A 24,008-nucleotide genomic window follows, 5' to 3' on the forward strand; every position below is an offset into this window, starting at 1 on the left:
GGTGGGCCTTAATTGGCCCGCCAATGTGAAATCATGGTCTGGCCCCAGTCGTGTGCGGCCGTCAGCTTCCTGACTGCCCCTGCCAAGCCCGCCTGACAAGGGCAAAGTTCTGCCCTATATTTTTGGCTTCAGTGGAACATGCTTCTTGTGTAAGCTGTTCCAGATGCCATTTTGGTGATGACATTTTTATGTGCATTAGGAGCAAGCAGAGTAGATAGATTGTAACGTCTTTCAACACGTACCACTGATTTGACAGCAGCGGTGCTATTTTCAACCTTTGCACTCCAGCTAATGCCCTCTCTCAAACGTGCACAACTGAGCTACTTTCAGGAAAGTTGTTGGTTGAGTTCTACTAGCTGTTGCTGAGCTTGGAGAAGTGCTATAAGTTTAGAGCCTCCATTTAAACTTGGTGAAATCTACAGAGAGTGCTGTTGCATGTGGTGGAGGCCTTGGACTACTTGCTCCCAGTCATGTGTATGTGCCAACTTCATTTTACGAAGGTGATGCTTACAGACCACCTCTTGCAGCCTGACCTGCAGTCTCAGAGCAGGGCTAGGATGGTGCTGCCAGTGGCTGTGAAGAACACTCTGGCCATGAACTTCTTTGTGATGGATCCCTTCCAGGCTGAAGCAGGTGACATTTCTAACACCTGCCAATTTGTTGTATAAGGGAGGTCATTGACAATCATTATGCCAGGGGAGAGGAGAAATTACATTCTCTCTGGCCAGAGAGAAGCAAGCAGGGCATGCACATGGCTTCGTGAAGATTGTAGGCTTCTCCATTGTGCAGGGTACCATTGTCTGCACACAGGTTGCTTTGCAGACACCGCATCTAAACACAGAGTTGTACCATAACCCTGCCTGGTTCCACTCGCTGGATTCCCAGTTGGTGTGCAATCATTTTTAGGACATCATGTGTATAAATTCCAGGTAGCAGTCATGTTGCCTGTATTCTATGAAAGTGTACTGTAACATCAGTGTGTGAGTGACTACACCAAACCAGAGGGTGACTCCTGATCCGCTAACCACATAGCGCTTGACTCAGGTGCACAACTCAAGCACATGTGGCAGAGTATGTACACCGAGAGCTATGCTGCCAGACAAAATGTCATTGCTTTGATCGATCTGGAGGTAGCCCTGCAGTTCTTGCCAGACCATGTGTCATGATATGTCATGGTCTTGCTGCATCCTGCACAACCTCACCATCATGCTAGCACAGCCCTTAGTACCAGGTATACTGGAGAGAAACTGAAGAGGAGGAGGAGCAGGAAGGGAGCAGCAAACCCACACTGGGCTGGCCCTGATTGACTTATCTGACTGCGGGATCAGGAAAAACAATCGCAATTGCCTATTCAACAACATTTCCACACTTCTCCTTCCCTCTGTTACTGACATTCGCATCTTGGCTTCAATGCTGAACTAAATGCCACCACTAAGTAAGCATTCCAAATCAACTTCATTAAGCAAACCATTAATTATTCCATACAAGAGTCAATTAATCACCCTTGAGTATTCTGATAGGCCTGTGTCTGTGTGTTTTTTTCCTGTCCTAGTGCTCCTTCGCAATGATACCCTAATGACTGCAACATGGCTGGTAAAAAGCTGCTGACTTTCAATGGGGAAACCTGTAGATGATCTTGTAGGATGATCTTGTGCACCTGTGGCTCCAGAAGGCTCGGCTTTGGACAGCACCACCCCAGAAGGGGCAACAGCATTTTGAGTTGACTGGCAGACAGGCAACAGCAAATGTGGAGAGTGGTTGTAGCATGAATGCTGTCATCATGGGAAAGTACAGAAGCTTTGTGGCACTGTCACTCCCTCAGAGTGATGTCTCAGCAATCCTAGTAATCTGCTGGAGGACAGATTGCTGGAGCGTTTTGAGACCCTGCACGTCCCTGTTGTGCCGATGTATATGCAGCCATGATGGCAGCAGTCTGAGCTTGCAGGGCAGCAAGCTGAAATTGCATGACCTCTAAGCTTCCACTACTCGCATTGGTGTGGCTGCTGCTTGTCAGCAATGGAAGCAGAGACATCGGCCATCAACCACTGCTTCATGGTTGAGTCTAAACATTTTCCTGTGGAATTGGCACCACTTCCACGCTGGAAATGAATAATCTCCAAGCTCTGTGCAGAGCTCCTGACAAGTTGGAATTGGACTCCTCCCTGCTCTTTGACCAGGGCTGTCGGCTTTCTGGCAGGCTTGAAAATGTGTGCATGCCTATCAGCCTTTTTCTGTAGTCTGCCTCATTCAGGTCCTCACTTGAATCCTGTGCAGTAGAACTTGTATGTGACTTTGCCCTCTGATTGTATCTGTGCTACCTTCTCCCCCTTCTGTGGCTGCATGCCATCCTGTGCAGTGAGTCACCACATGTAGATACTACCTGTAAGCTCCCCTCCAAAGTACTCACAATGTCAGTATCTTAGCTAATGGTTGCCAGTCATCATGTTTCTTCACCATCAGTCTCTTTTTTTCCTTTTCCACCACTGCCTGGCCAGGTTGCAGTTCTTGAGTATCTGAAAGGAGAAAGGCACAAGAGTAGAGTTGGGGTAGAAAGATGGGGGGACAAACAAGAGGTACATCCTTAAACCACCTGTAGCTTGTAAATCAGAAAATGTGGGATGAGGGGAAAAGTGGGATGTGAGAATGAGAATTAGGTATGAATATACCATCATCAATGCTTTCGTCTCCGCTACTGTCCTCAGTTGTGGCTGCTCCCTTTGGCTCTTGAAAGGGAGGTAAGGTCAAGTTACCCAGCCTGTCCCCTGTCAGTTATGGCTTGGTTGTGCATTACCTTGTCCTGCAAGAGAGAAGGAAATGTGTCAGTGAGTGTGGTGCAATGTGTTTTGCTGATATAGCTGTCACGGTTGAATAGTTGGCAGTGTGTGCAAGCTAAGAGATGAAGTTGTGATATTTACTGCAATGCTAAGCATGCGAAGGTGAGGTGAAGCTACGGACAGAATTTTGTGCTACTCAGGGAGGATCATTTAATCAGATGGGGGGATGCCAGGTGGGGACCCCAATTAAGTCCGTGGCAGAAAGGCCTGTGGATGGCCTTTCTGTCCCAGTGCCACTTGAGACCCTTAAGTGGGCAATTTATGCCCACTTAAGGGCTTCATCTCTCTGCTGCTGCTCTTAAGGTGGGCGGGGACCTTGCTATCTGGGAAGAACAGCAAGCAAGTCCAAAGGCTTGACTGAAAGATCTGGCATTAGGAAGGGGAGGGGGGTGCCTGCTTCCCTTGGGTTCTAGTGACTATGCTAGGCCTTAGCAGCAGCCACTGCCTCCCCATTCGTACTGCTATTCAATAGAGCTGCTGGTCTCTGATTGGCCAGCAGCTCTTGGCAGATAGGATTTCCGTCTCCAGGGCCCTTGATAATGGGGGATAGTCCGCCGCTGGCCTCTCAAGTGCCAAGGTGCAGCAGGCCCTCCCTAAAAGAGCTGATGCAGGGTTCTCCAGCTGGGGCCCGAGACCCCCTTTGCCTTCTCAAGATTCCACCCTACGAATGTGAGGAGTGTGTTGCAATTGATAGTAGTTGTTGATTGATGAGTTTTGGGAGTGTGTGAATTGAGCAGCATGTAAGGGGCTTGTGGTTTAAACATAAGGATTTGATATGTAAAGATGAATGCCCTACTTTGACCACTCTTGTGAGATCATTGAATTTCTTGCAGCACTGCATCCACGTCTCCTGGGCTCCTTGCATTGACCCTGACAGATACCTGGTCCCATTGTCTTCTGACAGTTTGCTTGGAGGCCCCATGTTGATAGAGGACATTTCTCATCTTGTCCACTTCCTGCACTAAGGCCTTCAGTGCTGCATCTGAGAATGTTGGAATCCACTTTATCTTTTGCCACACCGTTACACTTCTTGCAGGTCAGGCTCTCTTCCCCAGCTGCTTTCAGTACCTTCAAGATGTGCTGTCTGGCTTTAAATACTGCTAGCTAGTTTCAAATGATGCTAGCCTTCCTAGGCTGTGCAACCATTTCACATCTTGTTTAGTGCTGGGCTGAACACAGCTTTCATGTAAATGAGCAAACAGCACAAAGTCTGTGTGCTGCTTGCTTCGAACAAATGAGCTTGGGTCAATCACGCTTCATGGTCTGTGTGCCCGTTTTTGGACTTTAACCAATTTTGACCTCAAGATTTCCTTTGCTGATCAAAATGCATGGAGAAGATCAAGATGCAGCAATTCAATCATTGTCCTGCGAAGTGACAGCAGTTTTATACAGTGAGAGTGTGTGATCAGAGGGATGCTGATGAATGTAGAGTGTAATCAAAGTAATTGGCATTGGATTTTAAAAGAAAATTGTCAAAAATACAATTCTGTTATAGCCAGAAGGAATGGTCTTTTTCTTTTTAAACAGTTCAATGAAAAGGATTGTGCATGACATCTTTCTTCTGAACATGCTGATTTCAGCAGATGAAAGCAAAAAATGGTTGATGTGGACAGTGTTACAATCTGAAAAGTGTTGAATCCTAGTATTTCATGAAGATGATCCACATATTTGGTGACTTGTCTTCTTTTTGATGACGGTGAAGAATAAAAGCCTTTCCATTATGTAGCACACATCCGTAAAGACTTCATGGTCAGAAACAATTTTATTGACACGAACAGGAAAGCAAAACACCGTGGATGCTGGAAATCCAAAAATAAGAACAGAAAACACTGGTAATACTCAGTAGATCTGGCACTGTCTGTGGAAAGAGAAAGGCAGTTGACGTTTCAACTCTGTTCTTATTTCACAATTTTATTGAGGTGTGTTTTGCTTAGAAAGTTGAAAAGCACAAAACGGGTCCTTAAGCATCCAATAATCCAAGTGAGGCCTGTTTTCTTCTAATGTGCCTTAAGAATGCCACCTACTATATTGGTAAAGCCAGAAAGAGAGGGATCTAGGAACCATGCCTGAAAAGTGCATTGACCCATTCCATATGAAGGTGAGAGACCTAAGGCTGCCTGGAATGTTGGTTGCATTCAGGAAAACATGGTCTATGTGTGGGCTAGCAAAAAAGGTGAATTTTAAAAAATTACCTGAATCTTGGCTTCATTGTAGTGCCAAGGTCCATTGCTGGCCTACGCATATCACACACCTACTAACTTTCCCTTTTCCTGGCTGATCCCACCCTAATGATTGCTTCCCATACTCCACTCCCAGTGTCGACCTGAGGGTGCTGTTGGGAACAATAGTCTAAAATTTAGATTCTCTTCACCATCAAACTGCCTGGGGCTCTCCAACAGGCTACTTCAGCTCACTGGTCTCATGTGAACGTCGCCCGATGCCTGATATGAGGGGTGCGTCGGGTTTAGCTGGTCGTGACATTTCTGGCCATTGCCTTAATAATTCTGTAAATATTCCTGAGAAGATTCTCCTTTTTTGTTTTTGTTATCTTGGATAGATAACAAAAAACTGATAGATTAGATAGAAAATTGACAATTTCAACCTTCTAAAATAGATGATTGCTTTAACTACTCAATGAATTGTGAATAGCTAAATGCCTCTGCTCCATATTTATAGCAAAATTGTAATTGTGTGTATTAAATAAACACTAAACATTTCTCTATGAATAGTGACAGGCAGGAATCCCCTCTTTATCTGTGGGTATGTAATGACCACTGAGCATCTCGCAGACCCAAGGCTGCATAAAATAATTTAACTTCAAGGTCGACCATGCAGTTTCTGGAACATTTTAATGTATTACATTTGAGCAAAACAAGCCCAAACTGTGTTGTGGTATCGTGTGAGACTTGCATTTGAAGATTATGCCAACTAGTAAGTGTTGTTGTAACATTACAATGCATGGTAAGAAGTGGATCTGTGACCAGAATGGGCCAATTGAGGCAAATTTTGTTACTTTCCTTGGAAGAACAGGAGTGCTCTGCCTAGCCACACAAAATTTCCTGTGATTTTCCAAAATTCATTGGATTCAGGAATAGTCCCATCAGAGTGGAAGTTGGCACAAGTCACTCTGCTTTTCAAGAAAGGAATCTATTATTAAGGAAAAGATAATAATGCACTTAGAAAAGCATAGTATGATTGGTAAAATTATTTTGACTTGTTCTAAAGGGAAACCCTGTTTAACAAATTTCTTGGAGTTTTTTGAGGATGTGATTATTAAGGTAGATAAAGGGGAGCCAGCAAATGTAGTATACCTGGATTTCCAAAAGAGTTTTGACAAGGTGCCTGACAAAATGTTAATAGATAAGATAAGTGCGCATGGAGTTGAAGGTGATCTATTAGCATGGATAGAGGATTGGTTAACAGATGGGAAGCAGAGAGTGTGCACAAATGGGACTTTTTCAAATTGGCAGCCCGTGAATGCCACAAGATTTAGCTGGTCGTGACATTTCTGGCCATTGCCTTAATAATTCTGTAAATATTCCTGAGAAGATTCTCCTTTTTTGTTTTTGTTATCTTGCTGGGGCCTCAGCTATTTTACAATCAATATTAATGACTTTGATGAAGAGACAGGGAGTAATGTACTTAGGTTTGTGGATGATGCAAAGCTAGGTGGAAAGACAAGCTGTAAGGAGGACACAGAGACTGCAGAAAGGTATAGGCAAATTAAGTGAGTGGATGACAAGATGGCAGATGGATTATAATTTAGGGGAATATGAAGTTATTCACTTCAGTAGAAAGAATAGAAGAGCTGAATATTTTTGAATAGGTGAGAAGCTTGTAAGTGTTGATGATCAAATAGACTCGGATATGCTGGAACAAGAATCATAAAAATTAACATACAGGTGCAGTAAGCAATTAGGAAGGCAAATAGCATGTTGTCCTTTATTGCAAGGGGAGATACAGAATAAGGAAGCCTTGCTACAATTGTACAGGGTCTTCGTGAGATCGCGTCTGAAGTACTATGCGCAGTTTTGGTCTCCACGTTGAAGAAAAGATATACTTGCATGGAGGCAGTACAACGAAGGTTCACCAAATTGGTCTCTGTCCTATGATGAGAGGCTGAGCAAATTGGGCCTATTTTCTCTGGAGTTTGGAAGAACGAGAGGCAATTTAATTGAAATGTACAAGTAGGGGCTTGGTCGGGTAGTTGCTGAGAGATTGTTTCTGCAGGTTGGGGAATCTAAAATGCGGGAGCACAGTCTCAGGGTAAGGGGTCAATTATTTAGGACTGAGATGAGGGGAAATTACTTCACTCAAAAGGTTGTAAATTTTTGGAATTCTCTTCCCCAGAGGGTTGTGGATGTTCCATCATTGAATACATTTAAGGCTGGGATAGGTAGATTTTTGGTCTCTCAAGGAACCAATGGAGATGGGGAACGGGCAGGGAAGCAGAGTTGAAGCCCAAGATCAGCCATGATTGTATTGAATAGCAGAACAGGTTTGATGGGCCACATGGTCTACTCCTGCTCCTATTTCTTGTGTTCTTGTGTTCTACCTGTATTCTGCTGGGCAGCCATGAGCAGCTGGCTTCCCATTGTAATGCAGCTATTTCCTTCCCACTTCCAGCACCGCAGCTTCCTGCTAATGACGCCCAGGATTTAAATAGCCTGTTTCATGCATGTTTCTTTCTCACCACCACCACCTCCTCTAACACACCTGCCTGGTGTTAATATTGGGATCAATGTTTATTTCATGTCCTTCGAAAATGACCTTACTGCTTTTCTGCATGTCTGATGTTTAGCTTTGCTGAAGGTTTGCATTCTTTTTATCTTTTTCTCACATTGAGTCCAGGGGATGCATGTGAAGCTTTCAGTTTTGTTTATTGAATTAATACAAGATGTGCCAAACATTTTACTGGCTTGCTTTAAACCGCCTGACTGCTGAATTTTGGCATTGCTAAGGTGTCTTTTTTCATAATGAAGAGACAAGATTAACTGAATGAGATGTTTGCTTGATATTAACTCCAGGTTTGTTAATACTTTATGGCGATGAGATCAAGCACACAAAGGGCAGAATTTTTCCTATGGCGGGTGGGCTGGGTGGGAGCAGGTGCAGAGCCGATTGCCACCTGCGATCGGCTGCGTGCTGTCATTTTATGCAGGCGGGCCAGTTAAGGCCTGCCCAGTGTAATACGTGGCTGGTAGCACTCAGCGCTACCTGTGTGGGCGGGGAGAGGGGGGAGAGTCGGGCTAGGGTACTTTCATGTGTGCAAAAGAGCGCAGCAATCTCCGAGGCATGAAGCTGCCTCAGGGAAATTGAATGGATATTAAAAAGATTGAATAAATGATTTAAAAATGTATTTAAATATGTCTCCTCATGTGACTGGCACATGAGTTGGGATATTTTTTTAAATTTATGAAAAGTTATTTATTAATTTAATGAAAAGTTCCGGAAGCCTCATCCCGCCCATGGATGAGGTTTCCTGAAAAACGCGAAGGCTGCTTGGGCTTTTTGCCTGCCCGCCAACCTTAAGTTTGGACAGGTAGCATTTTTAAGTGCTTTAATTAATTTCTTAATGGCCTCAGTGGGTCATTTACATTTTGGCGGGTGTGCAGCCGACTCTGGCGTGCACCCAAACAAAATATCGCAATGGCACGTGATGATGTTGTGACGCACGCCCAACGCTGTCGCAAGTCATTTTATGCGCCAGTGTGTCAGGCCCACACCCACATGCTGACTGGAAAATTCTGCCCAATGTTATTGATTGTTCCACAAATCAATTTATTTACATCGTTATTTTAGATTTTACCAGTAGTGTATGACAGGAGAGTACCACTGAGCATTTGATGTGAAGAGAAATCAGTTACAGTGACATTTTACTGCCAGTTTTCTGGGAGAAGCTTTGCCAGCAACCAAACCTAGTAGCAAAGTGCTGCATCTGGATGAATTGGCTGTAAATTGAACATTAGTTCCAAAATTTCTCTGTATCAAATGCATTAATTCAAGTTATTGCTGAATAATTTAGTGCTTTGAATGAAATAATTGAAATGTTTCAATACACAGCAACACGTCATGGCCAAGAAATTTGATCACACGTTTCCCGTCTTTCAGGCACTCTGCAGCTTCCTAACTTCCAGTACGATAGGCAGTGCATATTCATCAAAAGCCAGAAGTACGCCATCAAACATATTGGCATAGGCAAGAAAATAGGTGAAAAAACAAAAACAATTACCTGGAAAAACTCAGCAGGTCTGGCAGCATCTGCCAGAGTCCTCTTTCTTGGACTCGAACTCAAGTTCTGTTGAAGGGTCATGAGGACTCGAAACGTCAACTCTTTTCTTCTCCGCCGATGCTGCCAGACCTGCTGAGTTTTTCCAGGTAATTCTGTTTTTGTTTTGGATTTCCAGCATCCGCAGTTTTTTGTTTTTATAAGAAAATAGGTGTCCAGGTCTACGCAAAAAGAGGAGTTGTACATCTGCATGTGCAAATAAGGACCTAATGCATGTTTGAGGGCCCTTTTGCAATGTTGGCTTGCCACTGGCTGGATTCACGAAAGCCAAGCCTATATGTTGCCCAGCAGGCAATCCTTGAAGGAATCACTGCAGGCCAATACCAAAAAGGTAAATTTGTTAAAAAAATATTTTGCTGAATGTGGAGACTGGAGGAGCAGGATTGCTCCTTCTGACCTCCTGACAAAACAGCAAGCATCTGCCAGCCACCTCTCATCCCCCACTTCATGACCTTGACCCACGTATTATTGGGAAAAATTCTTCTTCAGTGTCTGAGTGTAAAAGCTTTATTGGGTATAAATTATGTATTGCAAATTTGGTTAGAGGGTACTCATGATTTTTCATCCAAATTTTCATAAAGTCTTTGTTAAATGAGCACTTAGAATGGCTGAGTTCTTGAGTGATGCATATTGGTTTGTTAGTTATACTAAACACATTTCCTAACACCGTTTATTTTATCATCCTTTGCTTTGTACAGGACTAATTTTGTTTTATACTCGGTCACATTGCCAATCTTCCCTTATCTCTGTTCAGTTACTCCGATGTATACTTATTGGTCAATAGGAGTGTTCAGTGTCATGAAGTTATTAATATGTATGATATTTTGGAAAATATTTTTCTTATAAAATAGAGGTTTAGCCTGTGGGTGTGTCTTAATTGGATTAAAGCCAGCTAGTCTGGGTGCTTTGACATGTACTAGTTTTGAGATGTAAGAGAGGTAGTGTGCATTTGCATTTTTTGAATAGAGCATTCAAGAAGTGGAGTGAAAGCTGATGCCTATCTAGCAGTTACCAAGCCATATGTTTATATTACTAATAAAATTGGTACTATAAAAGGGGTTTTATTGTGAAAAGGTGAAGTTCAAAAGGGCTGGTGAGACAATGAGAATTTGAATTCAATCAGAGTTAGTAGGTATAACTTCAGTAGTTTTCAGGTGTGCAGGGCAGAGGCAATGAGAGATCAAAAGGCAGCTGCAAACCTCCAACTGGCTCCACAGCAAACAAAGTGAAAGAACCTCATTTTTAATTCATAAGGTGAAAATGCTTTGCCTGGTGTCTGGTTAAGTCTATAGGTTGCTGTTGCCTTAATATAGATTAGTTTGGGAATTTTTAAAAAGTTATGATGGTAGTAATTTGTAGCCATGTGTACATATATTTTAACCTGTGTAAATTAATAAAATGTTTCATTTAGTTTAATGTAAAACCTCAAACTCGGGGTCTGATTCCTGAATTTAGAGTCACGTCTCAAACATAACACTTAAAAATATAGGTTATGACAGTTGTTTAAAGTTTCCCTCTGGGATTTTTAAATAACTCCACTTTACCAACAGCATCAGTCATAACAACAGATGGAGGTGGAAGAGGTCATCTTTTCTGTGCCAATAGCTGACAGTGAACCTGTTTCATTAGCAGAAACTGCAGAGCTAATTGTGACTTTGAATGTGTTTTTTAAAGAAGTAAAAGATGAAATGTATTCAATTTGCTATGTAACCAACACATAAATCTGAAAATTGTGTAAACTTGTGGGAAAACCCCTAGTAATGTCACTAGCTGCTTTTCTGCCAGCGCATATAATGCCTTTATCCCATAGCTTTGTTCTGTGGCTCTTTTTTTCATGGTGGGCAGATTGGAAGGAAGACTTCTTGACAATGCATGGTTTCAAGATGTACCGTGTGCACAGCAGAGACTTGTTACAATGAAGCTCATTGCAAAATGGGACCATAAATGAGGAAACATTAAGCCTTCATAAAGAATGCTTCCCTTTTGACTGACTTTTGGGGAGTTTTACAGTATGCACTTAAGCATGTTGGAAGGATTGTCATGCTTGGTGCTTCCTTGTGGGACAGAGGTATTCCCATTGCTGCTACATGTCAGCAGCTAGAAAATCCAATATACACATGAAAGTGTGGATCACCAAACAATGTTTTGGCCTAGGCTGCACAAGAATAGTTCACTAATTGATGAAAGCTGTAGCCACTCAAAATAGCACCTACTCAAAAAACTGCTAACATGTACAGCTGTTGTTAGTTGTCATATACTTTTACCTCAAAGTCCCATATTATATGCATACATTTCCTCTGTAAGCACAGTTTAATTATTGTGTCTCTTTTTATACTAGTAACTTATAAAACTATGTTCAACCTCCTTACCATACTCCCACCTACTCCTGCTTGCCCAATTACCACCTTTTGATGCTATCCACTTGTAAAGTCCAACTAAGTACTTCCCTCTGCTTTGGATGCAGTAACTGTAAAACCACAGTGTGGTTCCTTAGCTATAAGCCCTTTGGAAGGAGTTATTAATACTTATCACTGTTAATCTACCTTTTATCATTATAACATCCATTACCTTTAAAATGTCACTATGACATACACAATGAGGAGTGACAGAAGCTGTACATCATTTACTGTTTGGAAGTATTTGTTTCCTGCCTGAAAGACATAGCCATGACGTGTGGTCTGATTAAGAGTTTACTTGCATCAGGATGGATCACTTCTTCCTGTCGATGATGAGGCCCCATATTCTACAGTGATTGTTGCTGTGCAGGGTGGCATCACAAAAGCACTTGCATAAGATCAGTTGTCTCATGCTACCATCTTGTCTTAAATGCCTCTATTGTCAATATGGAAAATCACCTTGTTAAAGCCAATTGCTAGTTAAACAGGTGATGTGCATTGATTATCCCATCTAAATAGAATAAAAAGATACCACTGGAACACTTTGTGTGGAAGCTACTTGGAATTAGTAGCACTGATGAGTTGTCTTGAAAATAAACCAGCTTGACCCAAAAGGCCAGCCTGGATGAATTCTTCCACCACAACCTCTTATTGTGGCTAACATCTATTGGAGTCTAAATCATCACAAATGCTCCTGAATTCTGCAAGCGTAAGCCCTGAACATCACTGAGAATGTCTGCATGTATCATGGTATTGCCTCATGAAGTGTGGACTTTTGTGTCATGGCTGGAAGGGTTCCCAAGATTTCCACGGTATCTGATGGGTGACCAGGCACTGCCCAGCACTTCTAAAACCTGAAGTTGCCATGGTCTGAGTGGCACAGTACATTTGAGAATCGTGTTCCATTATTGTGGAATAAAATTAAATGGTGACCTCCTCCACACCAACCTGGATGCCTTTCACTGCATTTCCAACAGACAAGTGAATCATATACATGTTTGTGGTATTCTTTTGAATGGTACTCCAAAAAGGTCCAAATTCTGAGGGAATTTTCTAGTGTCCTTTGACATGCTAATCCTCAAGTCAGCATGTGGCAGACCATTCTCCACAATGAATTCTGAACAAATGTATCTTCTGTCACCAGAGAATGGTGATGTATGGAGTTGCTTTTTATACTGCTGCTTCACTGATTTTCTTGGATTTATGCTGGAGATTATGTTATTAGTGAAAAGAAAAAAATAAATCACTGTGATTGTGACTTTATTGTTGCACATTTTGTTATAGCTCTGCACGGTAAGTATGGGCTCTGTTCCAGAGCTTTGATGCAGTGCCTGTAGCAGACCCGTGATTCTGCACCTTACAGCAGGGTGGTAAGGAGAGCAGCCTGGTAGAGCATGGTTTTAGTCTTCAGCCTAATGCAGTTCTGCTTCCAGACATGATCCTGGAGTTGACTGTAGACAGAATTTGCTTTCTGGATGCATGCATGGATATCTACATCAATAGTGGCATCCCAAGCGAGAACAAAGTATGAGAATTTTTATACAGCCTTGAGACTGATGTCATCAAAGGTCATGTCTAGTGCTTCATAGTGTTAGCCTGGCATTGGCTGAAACATAACTTCACTCTTGGAGACGCTGATTTGGAAACCAAAGGTGTTGGCAGCAATCAGGATTTTGCTTGCCATAGTCTGGATGCCTTCTTTGTGGGCAGCTTGAGCACAGTCATCTTTTTTTTCTATTCATTCATGGGCTGTGGGCATCACTGGCTAGGTCAGCATTTATTGCCCATCCCTAATTGCGCTTGAAAAGGTGGAGGTGAGCTGCCTTCTTGAACTGTTGCAGTTCATGTGGTGCAGGTACAACCACAGTGCTGTTAGGAATGGAGTTTGAGGATTTTGACCCACCAACAGTGAAGGAACGGCGCGATATGTTTCCAAGTCAGGATGATGAGTGGCTTGGAGGGGAACTTCCAGGTGGTGGTGTTCCCATCTATCTGCTGCCCTTGTCCTTCTAGATGGTAGTTGTCATGGGTTTGGAAGATGCTGTCTGGAGGTTTGGAGAGTTGCTGCAGTACATCTTGTGGATAGTACACACTGCTGCCACTGTGCGTCAGTGGTGGAGGAAGTGAATGTTTGTGGATGCGGTGCCTATCCAACTAGCTGCTTTGCCCTGGATGATGTTAAGCTTCTTGAATGTTGTTGGAACTTCACTCGTCCAGCCAAGTGGAGAGTATTCCATCACACTTATGACTTGTGCCGTTTGGATTGTGGACAGGCTTTGGGGAGTCAGGAGGTGAGTTACCACAGGATTCCTAGCCTTTGACTGCTCTTGTAGCCACATTATTCATATGGCTAATCCAGTTCAGTCTCTGGTCAATGGTAGGCTCCAGGATGTTGATAGTGGGGAATTCAATGATGGTAATGCCATTGAATATCAAGGGGTGATGTTTAGATTCTTTCTTGTTGGAGATGTTCATTGCCTGGCACTTGTGTGGCAGGAATGTTACTTGCCATTTGTCAGCCCAAGCCTGGATATTGTCCAGATCTTGCTGCATTTGAACATGGACTGCTTCAGTATCTGAGGAGTCGCGAACGATGCTGAACATTGTGCAATCGTCAATGAACATCCCCACTTCTGACCTTATGATGGAAGGAAGGTCATTGATGAAGCAGCTGAATATGGTTGGGCTGAGGCCCTAAGGAACTCCTGCAGTGATATCTTGGAACTGAAATGATTGACCTCCAATGACCACAACCATCTTCCTGCGTGCTTGGTATGACTCCAACCACTGTGGAGTTCTCCCCCTGATTCCCACTGATTCCAGTTTTTCTAGGGCTTCTTGAGGCCAGACTGGGTCAAATGTTGCCTTCATGTCAACCTCACCTCTTGAGTTCAGCTCTTTTGTCCATGTTTGAACTAAAGCTGTAGTAAGGTTATAAAGAAGTTTGATTGATGCCTCTGTGACTTTGACATTGGTGGAGACATGTAGTCTGGGCCCAGCAGCATGGAGACTGCCCTCCATATAATTCAGTTTAGATTGGCAGGCCACTTCTCCTGCATAGACAATTACAGAATTCCAAAGCTGATCTTCTTTGTGGAACAGTTCCAGGGCAAACAATGTCAAGGTTGTTGGCAAGAACACCCTAAAAGAGCCCTACAAACTTCTGGATTGAAAATCACCTCTCTTGGGAAAACACTTCATTCGGCTGGCCCATGTGGAGGTAAACACTGAAATTTGGTTCAGCATATTTCGAGGACCGTGCCAAACACACAACATCCGATGTGCCCAGAGAGTGCAGAAGTGTGCCAAACAGCAAAATGTCATTGTTAACTACCAGTTCTGTGAACATCCAATCCGATCGTGCAACGGACTCTTCAATCATGAGAGGACCCACAGAAGACGATGAAATCATTAACAGCTTGAACATACTCGCACAATTAGTTTACCACAAATGTGCTTGAAACTGTGGAAGTAATGTAGCTGTATGTTCTGTGCAATCTATTCACTTTTACTTGGCAGTTTTGAAGGCGAGCTTCCCCTTGAATTAGTATGATTTTGTGCAGTGTAGTTGGAGTCTATAGAATATTAGCAAGCAGCATAGTTGCACATGTACCGTGTATCGTGTAAATGCTAAATATATTGCTAACAGCAGATTGTTATTTGTCCATAATTTTGCAAGTAATTCACTAAAGTATTTTACATTCTTGAAATTGCATATCTGATATGTAATAATTTTTATTTGGTTTCTGTCTTGGCATTTCTTTTCTTCAGTCAGAACGTTTTGTGCAACACAGAAACTAGTCATTCTAGTCCTTTAACATTGTAATCACAGCATTCTTGGTGTACGCTTTGCTGGTTATTGCACTAATGTTCAGTAAAAACATCAGTCCAGCAGCTAACACATGAGGAGCATTATCCCATAGCTGACATTTTGTTTGATTCATTCTTTGATCCATTTTTACACAAAAGTGAACACTGTATAGTTAATCATGCAAATACTGCTTTCATACCATTTAAGTACTTTGCTAGACACTTGTTTAGTGACTTCAGTGGATAAACATAGTTGCATTGTAATTGGTTTTTTAGATGTGCATGTGTTTTGCAACATATGCAGGACCGATAAGAGAAAAATGCATTTAATATCAGTTTTTGTTTTAATGCTTCTTCTCTTAGGCTGCCCCTTATGGTTGAGGGTGACTTGTATCCACACTAAAAATGAGTTCTCAGGTGACTGAAGAGTCTGATGCACGACCTACAGTCTCTGTCACAGGTGGGGTAGATAGTGGTAGGGGGTACGGGTGGGTGGGGTGCCTGAGTTTCCATGCACTCCTTTCATTGTTAATGTTTGAACTGTTTTAATGCAACAAAAGGTTAACTCAAGCTGTGGACACTAAGAAGAAATTTGGAGCTGTATTTTTAAATGCTGACTGACTAGGATGGTCTCAAGCAATGGTTTCATGGATGTTGTGCACTGGAATGAGTTTAAATTCATATGAAAAGTACCCAAAGAATAAGTAGGATACAGGATTGGGTGATGGTTAGTAGCTTCAGTTTATCCCTTTGCTAATGAGACAGCCTTTCAGACTGCTTTTGCATAGCTGAAGTATGTGTGACCTCTAGCTCATCCATTGCATATGTATGCTATAGTTGCGCTTTGCAATCCTGAATTTGTGATGTGTGGTGCATATAGGTTTGCAAAAAATAATTAAGGGATATTTTCTCTCTGTGTACAGTTAGAGAATATTTTAACCTATTTGAGATGTGTATAATAAAAGTTTACCAAAATACATTTTCTTCAAATTTACACATGAAGAAGAATCAGTCACACATTAGTTTTCTAATGTGCATGAAGAAAAGTGGAAATGACTGCCTCTGCAGGGAGTTGACACAGATTACATTGACAGTTGATATAGTTAGCATACCCAGTGAAGAAAAAGTAACATCTCCATAGATTTACAGTAAAAGATTGGGGAAAGTAGAGATACTGGGTAGAAATTGGTTATAGCCTGTTTTCAGGTGCATAACCAGAGATGAGTAACTAGTAAGCGCTTCAACAGGAGGCCTTTGGCTCACCCAAAATTGGGTCACAAATTTCATTTCAATAATTTGGGTGAGCTGCCAGTGTCTGTCTTGCTTCCAGCTTTGCCATTTGAAGAGGATGAATATCTGGCTGCTTTCCTCACCACAAGCAGCCCTCAGCTAAACCCCAATTAGTTTGGAGGATAAAAAGGGCAAACGAGGGTGAAGGGGTGTTGTGTTGGTATTGTAGGTCACAGTCGTGCTCTGGAGCTGGACAAGCACTCCTGTTCACATGAAATTTTAAAAAAAGGACTCACTGTTTTTTCTTGGGTGCCACCCTTTAGTGATAGTGACTGCTGAAGATTCAGAGAGGAACATGCCCAGCCTGATTCCGTTTTCCAGCAAAAAATGACCCAAAAAAGATGATGGTTTTGAAATAGTGTGTTGAAATCACTGGGAAAGGTATACATGTCTGTCTGAGGTATTTAACACTGTTGTAACTTTTATACAGGCAATATTTTAATTTAGGAGAGGAAAGGGAATAGTCTAATGTTACCTTTGATAAATCCAACCTTTAGTTAAAACAGCATATTACCTGTAAACATATAGTTTGAAATATTACAGTATGAATACTGTAGAAGACAGGCCAGGTGTTTGTCTCACTCCCATCACTATGCCTTTATTTAACTAAATTGACTTGTAATATCTCACAAATATTGCAATGACTATGGCATGTATATGAAGAATTTCAAATGGGTCTGACTCTTAATAGTTATTAAATTCTGTTTGGCTGACAAACCTAAAGGTATCTTGTCGTTTTTTTTGATGGGAGACAAGTGAGCTGTTGCAGCATTGCACTGTCAGTGAATAGATAGAAGATGTGGCCTTAAGAACACTGCTACTTCCTGCAAGAAGCTGGAAAGATAAGAGGAGAATTGTAAATACAGAGAAACACCATTTAATTTCCTTTCTATGAAATGACTTCTTTTGCCCTTTTGACATCTGCAGGAAATTGCACCAGCAGTTTGAGATGTATAAGGATCAGGTAAAGAAGATGGGTGATGAAGCACAGCAACAACAGGAGCAGAAGAGTGATGCACCTACCTGTGGAATCTGTCACAAAACCAAGTTTGCTGATGGTTGTGGTCACATCTGTTCATATTGCCAAACAAAATTCTGTGCTCGTTGTGGAGGACGGGTATCACTGCGATCGAATAAGGTAAGATGTGTTTCGCTTTTTAATGTCTGGAGAAATGTCATTGTCTGTAATTGATGTTGATCCATTTATGCACATGATTTGGGTTGGCAGTCTCCCTTGCTGAGTTTTTATCCTGAATCCTTTTAACTAATTTTAGTTTCCAGGTGTAACTTAGTCTAATTCTTTTGACCATTTTGGTCTCAATGTTATGTTCATAGATTTGTAGACTTCACTTTCCATCTTTGTACTATACTCAGGAGTCCTGGTTGATCATGATGACTCAGTAACTCATTGAACCAGATGTGTGAATGTATTGTTCCTCTTCTCCAATGGTCTTCTTCTGCCATGCACTACTCCCCAGCCAAGAGGATGGGTAACTTCCTACACCCCTGCCAATAACTCATCTGAAACATTTGTGAGGATTGGATTGAGTGAGATTTTAGTGATTCACCCACTAATTAGTGTTCTTGTCACTTTCTGCTTCACCTTGTTTCTGCTTAGAAACTTCTCTAATACGGGAGCAGCATTCGGAATGTAGTCACCGCAAGCTGCAGTGCATGAACATTTAGGCTATACATTTTTCAAAAAATAATTTCTGACTTTAAAGTATAATTTCACAAACTTGCACTCCTGAGGTGGCAGCTTTGTTTTCAAGGTAGCTTTATTGCTGCCACCACACTTAATAAATTGTTGATTAATTCTTACTTTCAGTTTTTCTTGTGGCAGTTTGAGTGACATATGCCACTTGTCATATTGCCCATTTTTTAAACAGGAATATGTTGAAAACTTACAGCAGTTTCCAAATTGCATAAGGATGTTGGAAATTACAATTCTGCTTAGTTATTTAAAAAGGATTCAGTGCAGCTACATGGTGCCCTTGAGCAGCAGTGTGCCTGAATGTCAAGCTCAGACTGTGCAGGTGGTTAAAGTGCCAAAGTGCTTGTGCAGTTTGCATTCATTCTATTCATGCTGCAGAAATGATCTAGATTTATTTTAAATGGTTACAACCCATCGGAATGACACTAAATCAACTTTATCTCTCATTTAATACAATGATTAAAACAGTATTACCTCTGTGTCTAAATTAGCCTTGTAACTAACTGAGCAGGCTTGGTGGAAAATGGTTTATGTCACACCTGAGACCTGGGTTTGAGTTCAACTTAGAATGGTGGGATAAAGGTCTTTGTGTCAGCCATGGTGTAAATGCTGCTGTTTGGAATGAATTTGGATACTTTTGATGCATTTCCTGCTGAATCTGGCTCCACTGCACAACATTTAGCATTAAATAAACAAGCTCCATCAGACACAACAAGTAATAACTGATCTGAGAAATAGAAGTCTCACACTGATAGGATGCTCTGTCATAGAACTTTATGACCTAGCCACTGCATTGTTGGAGAGTACAGGTAGTAATTTTAGTTATGTAACTTAATGAAACAGAAAAGCAAGCAGCCCTCTCTCTGGACCAAGCCCATGCTTTATCTGACATGATAGTTCTTGATACAGAGATGCATAGACAAAATAGAAAGCAATGTCTAACTATAAAAGTTGAAAGAGTACTAGCTTATTACAGATTCAAAAAATGTTCTTTAAATTTTACAAATTTCCAATTTATACAACCCATCTCCTGAAATTGATATCACTGAAGACATTCTGTGGAAAAAAAAATTAAAGGATGAAATTCAACTGAGCGTTTAGATGGCGGGGGTGGGGGGATGGGGGTGGTGAGGAAATGGTGGGTGGTGGTGGGATGGTGTTAAATGGGCAGTCAGTCTGCTACCACTGCTATTGTGCCACCACCACAGCTATATTTTGCTCTTTGGTCATTTTGGATCTAAAAGGGTTAAGTGAATGGAAGGCACAGTTGAGTAAGTTTCAACTTGTCAGTAGTGTAATGGTATTACCACCGTGATGAAAGTATTTGAGGAACATAGAAAATGTCAATGGCTACAAAGCATGGAAAATGCCAAATTGAATTAGCAAGACATTTCACTTAAATGAATAAGGTGCAGAGAGCCAAATGCTTCTCCCTATAGTGCTGTGAGAGCACAGAAGCTATAAGTTCTAGGACAAATACCATTTGTGCTCAAACCATGACAACAACAAAAATTATTTTGATTCATGCTCAAACTCTCTCCTTCCTCTTTCTACCTTCCCCTACTTGCCTACGGCTGTTCTGCTTTGTTCGATATAGATGAAAAGCTTTCACCTTAATACATTTAATTCATGTACTTCATTGTATTATAAACAAATACAATAGTCCTGATTTAAACTTTGAATGCATTCAGGGCAGGGAAAAGTCATGAGGTCTGGTCTGTTGGGTCAGGAGTAGGCCATAAGCTCCTGCAAGCCTGCTCCTGCATCCAATAAAATCATGACTGATCTTCAACCTCAACTCCACTTTCCTCCCTGATACCCATAATCTATTATTCTCAGTCTTGAATATACTCAATGATTAAACATCTACAGGCCTCTGGGGTAGAGAATTTCAAAGATTCACTGTCGTTCAAGTGAAAACGTTTCTCAAAACTCAGATGATAAAAGTCGTTGGCCTGAAATGTTAACTCTATTTCTGTCTCCAATGATGTTACCAGGCCTGCTGAATATTTCCAACATTTTCTGTTTTTATTTCTGCTTCCTCCCTTGTTGGACTGTAGACATCGGCCTGGATTTCCGTGGATTTGGAACAACTCCAGAGCCATTTAAGAATGCAAGATGGGTCCCGATTCCATGATTCCCATTCTCATTCCCGGCACCCCCAAGTTTTCGCTGGCTTGGGATAACCCTGTACTCCCGACCCGGCTGGCTGCATTGCGAGGGCAGGCATTTCTAGCACTCTGCAGTTTTTGTGGAGTCAGGCCAGCTTCTCATGGTTCACAGCTCCTCAGCGGAGTTGTGAAGCATAATCTGGACTCAGGAACCTTATTAAAGGTAAATTTTAAGAAGTTCTTACCCATGACCCCTCCCCCCCATGCCCCTTCCAAGTCCCCCCATGCCCCTCCATCCCAACTCTGCCAACCTATCCCCATACACTCTGCATAAAGCCATTGAGCCATATTATAACAATGGCATGTGTGCAGCGCTCAGAAATAAAACAGCCTTCCTTTGTTAAAAAAAACCTGCTGTTCCTGCAACATTATGAAAGTGTCAATCAGACAGACCATTAAAGTATCAATAACAGAGGTTCAAACACTTAACACCTCAATCTTGTGCAAACAAACATTGAGACATTGACAAAAGAGATCACAGAAAGAACAACTTGTTATAACAAAGTAAGAATGTCAATCACGAAAAGTCAGCAGTTCTCTCCAATTCAAAACAGAACCCCCTCCTGAGCTCAAGTTTTTATGAGTCTAGGATGTCAAGCATAATGAGGACAGGTGTAAGAATGCTTCAGGAGAACTGGATGGCCTCAGTAGCAAAACCCAGGCCCTATTGATCCATGAAAGTTCTCTTGTATACAGATCAGAAACAGTTCCCTTTCCATGTCACTAGCACTATAATTAAAATCTCCTAATGTTACTGCTCAATTTTTGTTAAAGATGGAAAGCTCTCTATCGTGGAGAAAATCTTGGCATCAGTAATCACATGTTTGAGCCACCACATCATAACCCCATTACAAAATTTTGTGCCTGCCACCTACCAACCTTATTTGTTACACTACAAGGATATACATGTTATTTAATACTTACTTTGTCTTTAATGCTATTTTTCTCAATCTGGTTCCTGCAGCTTTTAGGATATTTCTAATGTTACTGATGTTTATTTCTCTCTGTCATCTGATGTCATTTCTGCTTCTCCCTGCAATTTTATGGTTCCCCTCCTCTTGTCAAATTGGTTCAAATTCCTCCTCCCCAAATGTACTAGTTAACCTCTTGATAAGAAAATTGACCTCAGCTTTGTTTCAGTGCCACCCATCCAAATTGTACAGGTGTTCTTACCCCAGAACTAGTCCCAATGCCCCCGAGAACTCTGTCCTGCACCACTTCTCTACCTTCACATTTACCTGTACTGCTTTCCTGTACCTATATTCACAAGCAAGTGGCACTGAGAGCAATCTGAAAATACTACCTTTGGGGTCCTTTTTTAAGAATTTTTTTAGCTCCTGAAACATTGCCTGAAGGATGTCAATTTCATTGGGTCCAATATGGACTATGACTTCTGGCTGTTCCCCTTCTCCACATAAAATATCCTGCACTTGAGCAGTGATATCCTTTAACCTGGCACGAGAGAGATAACATACCATTTCGGGAATCACATTTGCAGTTATGGAAACGTCTGTCTACGCCAATAACTACAAATCCCGTGTGAGTACTGCATTTCTACTCTTTTTCTGTGTGTCAGTAAATTCTCCTGTGGTGGCAGGGATTTGATCCTTAGTACAATTTTCCAAGGTGTCATTCATCAACCTCTATGGTATTCAAAACTAGAGAGTTATTGGCAAATGCCACTGTCTTGCTTCTAATCTGTATGGTGGTTGCTCATTTCCTCACACCCTACACCTTCTTTAGCTGTGTGGTGACTACATCCTGGAATGCATTTGAGGAAATTCTCAGATTCCTGGTTGCTGTACTGACTCCAGCTGTATCTCAAGCTCTGACAGTCCAGCTGACTATATCGAAAACTTTGGTTAAGTCAACAGATGCCAGCTATCGGCATTGATCTTGCCTCCTGCATTTCTGAAGTTGGCGAGCAATGAAAATTGTCAGCAGCCCCTTAGCTAAACTGAAGTTGCTTTGCGATTATGAATGCCTCCTGCCCACGATATTCAGGAACAAGTGATCAAGAAGAATCCACTTCAGAATCTTGCCAACTATGGATGGAAAGGACATGTTCTGATAGTTACTGCAGTCCGAGTCACTCGTCTCAAAAACTTCATGTGGTAGCAAACCCCACATTCTCACCAGTCGCTGAGTAAAGAAATTTCTCCTGAATGTCTTCTTCAATTGATTAGTGATTATTTTGTTTATATAATTCTTTCTTTATATCCTGATGTTGATTGTGTGCTTTAAGTCCTGCATAACCTTCTCATCTCTCTAGATAGAAGAAAAGGCTTGCATTTATAATAAGACTTTTCATGACATCAGAATGTCCTAAGTGCTTTACAATCAATGTAGTATTTTTGAAGTGCTGTAATGTAGAGAATCGTGGCAGCCAATTTACACATGACAAGGCTCCACAAACAGCAGTGAGATAAATAACTATGGTGGATAATTGGTAGAATTCCAGTGCTCTTCTTCAAATAGTGGCATATTTTGTATCCACCTGAAAGGCATATGTCTATTCTGTGTATTAACTGATAGATGGCACTTCCGACCCTCCAACAGTGTAGCACTCCCTCAGTACTGCCTGACGTGTCAGCCTAAATTATGTACTCAAATCGCTGGACTGAGATTTGACCCCACAATTTTGACTCAAAGGCCAGGTTGCTCCCACTGAGTGATGACTGACACCAGATTAGGCAAAATAACTTGTGAAAGTGCTCAGTAACACAGTAATAATATTGCATGTTAAATTTAATAGTGAGGTCCAAAAATGTGGAATTTTGATATCTGAAGCAGTGAACACTATATCTATGATAATTCTTTCTTTTTTTGTACTTTGTTAATATATTGCTCCCAGTATTCTCTCTTCTGAGAATATTAAACTTTGAAAATATTTGACAAGTTTTGTTTTATATTGAGAAATATATGGTCACTACTAACTGTGATGCTTCAAACCAGTTGCTATTTTTTGATGTTTTTTTTTCTGTCTTGGAAGCTGGAAATTGATTACTCCATGTGCTTTCAAAGAAACAATTTAGGCATTTAGTTAGATCCTTAATCGATGCCTGCTCTACCAAGGTGAATCTACTTCAAAGAATCTCATAATATGTCCACTATAATTAGAGCATAACAGTCTGGTAGAATGTTAGCATGCATCTACATTGCAAAATATGTTTTAGACAATAGCGGAAGCAGTTGCTGCTACTATACCTGTGACTTGGGAATGTGGCTGAAAATTAATGCCATCTTCTAATTGCTTGTTCATAGAAACATAGAAAATAGGAGCAGGAGTAGGTCATTCAGCTCTTCGATCCTGCTCTGCCATTCAACATGATCATGACTGATTCTCTGTCTCAATGCCATATTCCTACTCTCAACCCATACCCCTTGACACTTTAGAGTCCAGAAATCTATCTATTTCCTCCTTAAATATATTCAGTGATGTGGTCTCCACAGCCTTCTGTGATAGAGAATTGCACAGGTTCACCACCCTCTGAGGGGTGAAGA

General features: G+C 41.5%; 1 protein-coding gene across 1 annotated transcript in view; it reads left to right on the plus strand.

Annotated features, from left to right (window-relative positions):
* Positions 1 to 24,008, plus strand: part of rims2a (regulating synaptic membrane exocytosis 2a) — a 1,407,304-nt gene that overhangs the window by 362,202 nt on the left and 1,021,094 nt on the right. Inside the window, 1 exon segment of the mRNA XM_041189340.1 lies at positions 17,547 to 17,757. Within this exon segment, the coding sequence (XP_041045274.1) occupies positions 17,547 to 17,757 (211 nt within the window).

This window comes from Carcharodon carcharias, chromosome 6 (assembly GCF_017639515.1).
Source record: "Carcharodon carcharias isolate sCarCar2 chromosome 6, sCarCar2.pri, whole genome shotgun sequence".
NCBI classification, from domain to species: Eukaryota; Metazoa; Chordata; class Chondrichthyes; order Lamniformes; family Lamnidae; genus Carcharodon; species Carcharodon carcharias.